General features: G+C 49.6%; 1 protein-coding gene across 1 annotated transcript; it reads right to left on the reverse strand.

Moving 5' to 3' along the window:
- Positions 1-922: 922 nt before the first annotated feature.
- On the reverse strand, positions 923-4,725 carry CD3E (CD3e molecule, epsilon (CD3-TCR complex)). The gene is made up of 7 exons (XM_008941993.1): positions 4,650-4,725; positions 3,192-3,212; positions 2,870-2,890; positions 2,143-2,340; positions 1,845-1,997; positions 1,254-1,300; positions 923-979 (listed from the first exon to the last, which is right to left on the reverse strand). Exons 1-7 carry the CDS (start codon positions 4,723-4,725, stop codon positions 923-925), a joined length of 573 nt encoding a protein of 190 aa, XP_008940241.1.
- Positions 4,726-6,186: the final 1,461 nt, after the last annotated feature.

Raw genomic sequence — 6,186 nt, forward strand, 5'->3', positions numbered from 1 at the left:
AACCATGAAAATCCCTGTTCTCTGCAAAGCTGATGCTCGTTGCTAAGCGGAGGCTCAAATCTCAGCTGAACTATCGAAGAACTCCACTATTTAATAGCAACAAAGATTTAAGCCAGGCACATAAGTTTCCTAATATTTCTTCAGTTTCCTTTCAGATGGCTTGGGAAGGCACCAGACCCTCACGTGGCCCTATGAGGGTGTTCTCCTGAAGGTCACTGGATATCAAGTGGTGCTTGGCCCCCCACCTTTCGTACAGAAGAAGGGCTCAGGGCTGTACAGGTTGGTCTGCATGTACTGGTAGAAGGCTTCTCATTCTTTTTTTTTAAAGGAAAACTGTTCCTTTTGACTGAAACATTTGCATTCAGAGCAGTGGGGTTTGTATGAAAATGTACTGGTTTGTTTTTTAATACACTGACTGCCTCTGTTCCTTCTGCTCCAGTCCTGGGCAGCAAAACACAGACAGGCTATGAACGTGAGAGTGGGACACGGTCAGAGGGCAGTCACTCTGAGAAGGGCCCCCTCTGCCCACTAGCTACTCAGGGAGCCATGGGGAGCAACTGGAGGCACTTAGGGCAGAAATTAAATGGGAGGAAAAGCAGAGCATGCAACTGGAGCAGAGAGAGGAGCATGAGGGGGAAAAGAAGGAACCACGGGTGGGGCTGCAGTCCTTTAATGAGAAGGGAAGCTGCTCTTGCCAACGTGCTCCTTTGTTTCCTTTCCCTGATGTCAAACCAAAGGCTGAAGGCTGAAGGATCGTGTCGGGGTGCAACCATGGATGGCAGCAGGGTGCTCGTCTGGTGGAGCTGCCTGGCTTACCCCTAGGTACCTGGGCCCTGGCAGGTCTGTGGAGAACTGGTACCAAGCCTGGCAGAAGCACACAGCCCCTCCACTGCTGCCTGCCAGCCTCTCCTCTGGGGGGATTTCAGAAGCCCCTGGATTCCAGGCCTGCATACACTTCCCGCTGGCCTTTCCGGATGGGCTGTGGGAACAGCAGAGATGTTAGCTTGGGGAGCCTCACCAACACACCTTCAAACAACACCAGAGGCTTGGCCCACACAGGACGTGGAGAAAAGCCCAGCAGAGAGAGCAGATGCTGCTCTGGTGCACGGGAAGGTGCAGTTCTGCACCCAGCTCCCAGAAGGACCTCCACCTTCCTCTGCTCCCAGTAAGCCTGGAGGTTCACTAGGTGCTTCTTCAAAGGAGCAAAAAGGATAAATGCAAAGAGAGATGGAAAAAATTCAGGTGCTCCATACCTCATAGTCTGGGTTTGGAACAGGAGGAGGACGCTGCATCTTCTGACCTGCAACAGAGGCAAAGAGAGGTCACCCTTTTGGTGATGGTTCACAGAACACAGTACGAGGGACTTTGACAGCAATGATCCCAGGGTAATGCATACCATGGGTCAACTCACATGGCTTTATTATGAACTTAGAACTTTTAAAGACCCAACTGCTGCAGGCAGGAGGCCTTCCAATCACTTAGGAGGAAACAGGCTTCCTTTAGAGAGGCTAAATTGCTTGAGACAGCAACTGAGTGGGCCAGGGCCAGGCTGGGTTTGCAAGCTGAGCCTGCACTGTATGGAGTGTGCTTCAGTGCAGGCCCAAGGGTGCTGCACAGCAGCCTGTGAAAGGGTGGCCATGGGCAGGAAGCCTTGGGCACAGCAGGGCAGCCACACCCATCCCGTAGGAGAAGGCAGCCCAGAGCAGCAGATGGGGCAAGCAGGAGAGATGCTTGGTGAGGTCTGGGAGGAAACAGAGGGTGCTCCATCACTCAGCAGGGACAAGTGCTTCACGTAGTGCTTCACAGACACCACGGAGAGCAGAGACCTCAGCAATGGCTCTTACCTCGTGGCCGACTGCCGGCGCTAGCGCTCGCTCCCCCCTTCCTGTTTTTGCTGAAGTAATACACCAGAATCAGCACCCCGAGGGTGATGAGAAGATCTGCAGTGATGATCCCTGTCACTGCCAAGGCGTCCAGCTCCTCGCAGTTCGCACACACTACCAGGAGGAGAGATGCAGGTGCTCAGAGATGAGCGTTCACCCAGCCCAGCAGCACCGAAAATCAGATCTCAGCTCCTAATATCTGCCACGGACACGTGCAGACGTCATGTTTAGCCCATAAACAGAGTGCTTTTTCACTCACCTTTGGCATTCAGGTACATTTCATAGTTCCCAGAATCTGACAGACACGTCACGGTGGCAGGAGTGCTGTCGTGATTCTCTATAACATATTTCCTCTCCTTGCTTTCTTTTTTTGTCCCACTTAACTTCCACTCTATATTGTTGTCAGTCGAGGGACATGTGATTGTCACTGTGGTTCCAGAAATCTCCACCAGGAATTCTTTAATGGAAGATGGGCCAAGGAAAAGGGAAACCAGCATTACAAACAGCTTCTGAGCAGTCCTCCCTGCCCACCCTTGATCCCACCACGACGGTCAGCTCTGCAAAATCTATGATTTCATGGTGTAACATAAAAATCCCTGCATACGTGTCTTTTGCACACATATTTCCTTTAGTTTCTTAGACTGGTTCTTTGCAATGCTAAACAGTATTAGAATGCCAGCACAGGGTGTTCAACCTGATGTCAGAGGCCTGGCCACCTGCCTTTCATCGTTCTGTTTATCCATGTGCTTGCTGGTCTCTGCAAATGGCCAGCCCTGCCTGGGGACCACTAACAGTAATTTGGGGCAACTCCTAGTTGATTTTTCTGATCAATGACAACAGCAACTAAAAAACAGGACTTTTTTTTTTCTTCCTAAAATACTACTTGAGCTCAAATATTTATATCTGCCTTTTAGTCCTCACCTGTGAGGCATCTGCAGCCTTTACCTCATGCTAAATAGTTAAGAGTGCTCATAAAATACACTTACCCTTTGGTGCTTCGTCTTCATCTGCAAAGAAGAGGATAGTGAGTGTTAACAAATCAGCCCACAACTACCTTACTGCTTGTTGCTGTTGGAAAATGCCCAACCCTGCCTGGGGTTCATTAGCAATAATTAGGGACAATTCATGACAGCAAAATTTTCACCTTGGTGTGATCAGTAGCAATTAAGGAACGGGGGATTTTCCTATCCTACAATATTTGCAAAATTAAAATAGTTCCATTTGACTTTTAGTTAGTCCTCACTTGTGAGACATAGTTAGTCTTTTTATCATACTAAATAGTTAAAAATGCTGGTAAAATACACTTACCCTCCTGAGCTGCAGTGCCAGCTAGAAAAGAAAGAGAAATAAGTGTTAAGTGATTTAGCTTCTGCTATCACACACCCTTCCCACTGCAAGGGTATCCTTTCTGAACTCAGGTGCTTGAAAGAGATTTTATTTGCTTCTGTCTGTGCTAAAGGCACTAGAAGCACTGTTAGCTGGGACAGGATGTTGTTTTGAAACGAGGTCTTTTCCTTTGGAAGCCATTTTTAACATGAACTAACGCAGAATGGAAATTTGAGTCATTTTCCAGCCCAGTTTAATAAAAGGATTATTGCAAGCTGTACACCCAATGATTTTGCTTTATTATCATGGACCAAAGACTGCTGGAAAATCATGCTTGGTTTCTGCAGTAAGAACCACTGGCCTCTGCAAGTGTATGCCTGCTGGAGGATGGGCCCTAACGCTTGGTTTAATGCTGTACAGCAGTTTAGGTGATGCTTCTGTCTTGGTAGGAAACAAGCAGCTCCACTGAAATCTCTGGAGCTGGAGTACTATACAAACAGTTTTTACAGAAAATAGTCAACAGCTTTCAAAGAAAACCGTGAGAAACAGCAACAGTTTTTATAGAAAATGTAAACAGTCTAAATCAGACCTGTGATTTGTTTTAAAGAGCTATGTTGATAGAAAGTAACATAAGTAAATAAAGCAGCGACCTGTATTCCAGTGTTCAGTCCTGTTGTCTCAGCCCAGGTAATGCTTTACAACACCAGTTACTTTTTCAAATCTGCCATTTTGTTACTTCCACAGGCATAGGACTTGGCTAGGGAGAAGGTGAACTGATGCTTTTTTCTTTTATATAAGATGAATTGTTAAATTTGAAAAAAGACCAACAGGCCATTGTTTAACCAAATGTTCTCAATCTTCTGAAAAAATAGCTGGTATTTGCAGCACATTGACAGAGTAGCTGCTGTTCTATTGTAGTATCTTTTAATTACCTTTCAAAATTCTCATAGTTACCAGGTTCTTTACAGATACTCTGCACTTCATCCTAAACCAGCTTTCTAAATGCTGGTCATTTCAAAGCAGTAACATGGAAATTGCTCTCAGTCCCCTGATAGCACAGTGAATCTGAACTAAAGTTCAGATCACAAAACAGCTTAGAAAAAGTGCATGATAAAGAGTCAAAATAAAAATAAAACCACAGAACCTTTTAGTTCATGCTGCTGCAGAAAACCATGCATCAAGCTCCAGTGCTGCCGCCTGAAGTTTGAGACCCGGTGTCTTAGTAAACCAGAAAGTAAGCAAAAATTCACTGGGGACCTTGCTTTTCTCCAGCCTGAGAGGTTTGGAGCAGCAGCTCCACAGGGACTGGTTGTGGCACCTGCAGAAGTTGTGGCTGCAGGTACTTTGCCAAACCAGTCTCAAGCTCCTGGGCTGTGTCCTCCCCAGCTCCGGGGCAATCCACCCTCCTGGTCCCTGGGGCTTCTGGCCAGCTGTACTCACCCGCACACAGCAGCAGTGCCAGGAGAGGCAAGGACTGCTCCAGCTTCATCCTTGTGTTCCTCCTCCTCTTGCTCATCTCTACCACATCAGATGGGCATCCCCAAAGCCGGCTGCGAGGGAAGAAAGAGCACGTTGGTTTTTTGAAGTTCTCACTTACAAGAAAGAGGCCCAGGATTTTTTTCCCAGAATTGCATATGGCAACCAACTGAGCACTGCTGGGGACAGTCACTGTTTCCAGCGAAACCCGCAGGCACCCGAGAAAGACACGGAACACGTATGACAAAATGAGCCCATGTCAGGAAGTGTGGAGGCTCAAAACGTCCTCACAGAACGTCACTGACGGCAAGGGGTGGCTGCCCCACGCCAGCCCCGCTCACGTCTCAGGAGATCAGATGTAACTGCCCTAGGAGCAGCAGGAGGGATAACTGAGGTGGGATTAGGTTTGCCATCAGGACCTTCCTAACAACTTTCCAAAGCAAGAGTTTCTGAAGTTCAAACTACTGCAGGTGTCTTAGCACAGGTGGGAATAAAGGAACCAGAAATACTACAAGCACCTAGAGACGCTGCACAGCCAGCAGAAATAAGCCTGCAAGTGCTCAGCTGTAAAACCTGGGACTTTTAGTCACCAATGATGCAATCTGGACTCTACTTTTGTTATTTTGCTGTAACTCAAGTGCCACGTCCACCCATCCTGACAGTGGGGAGCGCAGCTGGAGGTCCCTGCCCTGAAGCTAATGTCCTGCTCCAGACAGACCCTGCAGGACACGCTCTCCTGGCAGGAGGGAATTTGACTGTGCAGCAGTTTCTCTTCGGTTTCAGTGTGAGACTGTAAAAGCAATTCTAGTTTTTCATGCAGGATTTGTACTGGTGGTGCAAATTGCACCGACCATAAAAATCAGCTTTAGCTGGGCTAGGGGAGGGCTGAGGCTGTTTGCAGGCAGCTTCTGTCTCACAGGCCACCGCAAACAGAACGGAATGTGGCACAGCAGAGCCAGCCTGAGCGCCTGAGCCAGCCCTCCACGCACAGTCAGGAGGAGCCCGGAGCCCGTGCCCAGACAGCTCTGCCACCGGCACACCTCGGGGGCTTTGCAGGGCTCCTGAAGTCCTCGGTGCCCTGCCTGCCTCCCCCGGGTTTGCTGGCCCGGGTGGCAGTGGCCCGGCCCCACTAGAGGGGGCTCCTGCCCCTGCCAGCCTCCCCAAGGGCGCCTCCTCCAGAGCCGACGGGCTGCCCTCCGCCCTGGCACTGGGGCAGGGCCCTTGCCAGGCTGTGCTGGCACGGGAGCAGTGAGAATGCCCTGGCTTTCCACTTCCCAGCGCCTGAAGCCACCGAGGTGGCAGAGCTGCTCCGAGGGCAGCGGGGTTGAGGGCAGGTGTCCCCTGGCAGTGCCCCCGGTGTCAGGCAGCACGTCGCCGTCGGGCCCACGCTGCTGCACAGGGACAGTGCCCTCGCTCTGCCCCTGGCCTCGGAGCTGAACTTCAGATGGCCCAGAGGGCTTTTTTCAAAGCACAGAGTGATATAAGGAAACTAACGTAAAGT

This window comes from Merops nubicus, unplaced genomic scaffold (genome assembly GCF_000691845.1).
Source record: "Merops nubicus isolate BGI_N331 unplaced genomic scaffold, ASM69184v1 scaffold43056, whole genome shotgun sequence".
Lineage (NCBI taxonomy): Eukaryota > Metazoa > Chordata > Aves > Coraciiformes > Meropidae > Merops > Merops nubicus.

Coding starts and splice junctions, on each gene's coding strand:
- CD3E (XM_008941993.1), bottom strand. CDS start 4,725: ATGAGCAAGAGGAGGAGGAACACAAGGATGAAGCTGGAGCAGTCCTTG. Junction 1,301..1,844: donor CGCCGGCAGTCGGCCACGAG/GTAAGAGCCATT, acceptor CCTCTGTTGCAG/GTCAGAAGATGCAGCGTCCT. Junction 980..1,253: donor TTCCAAACCCAGACTATGAG/GTATGGAGCACC, acceptor CTGTTCCCACAG/CCCATCCGGAAAGGCCAGCG.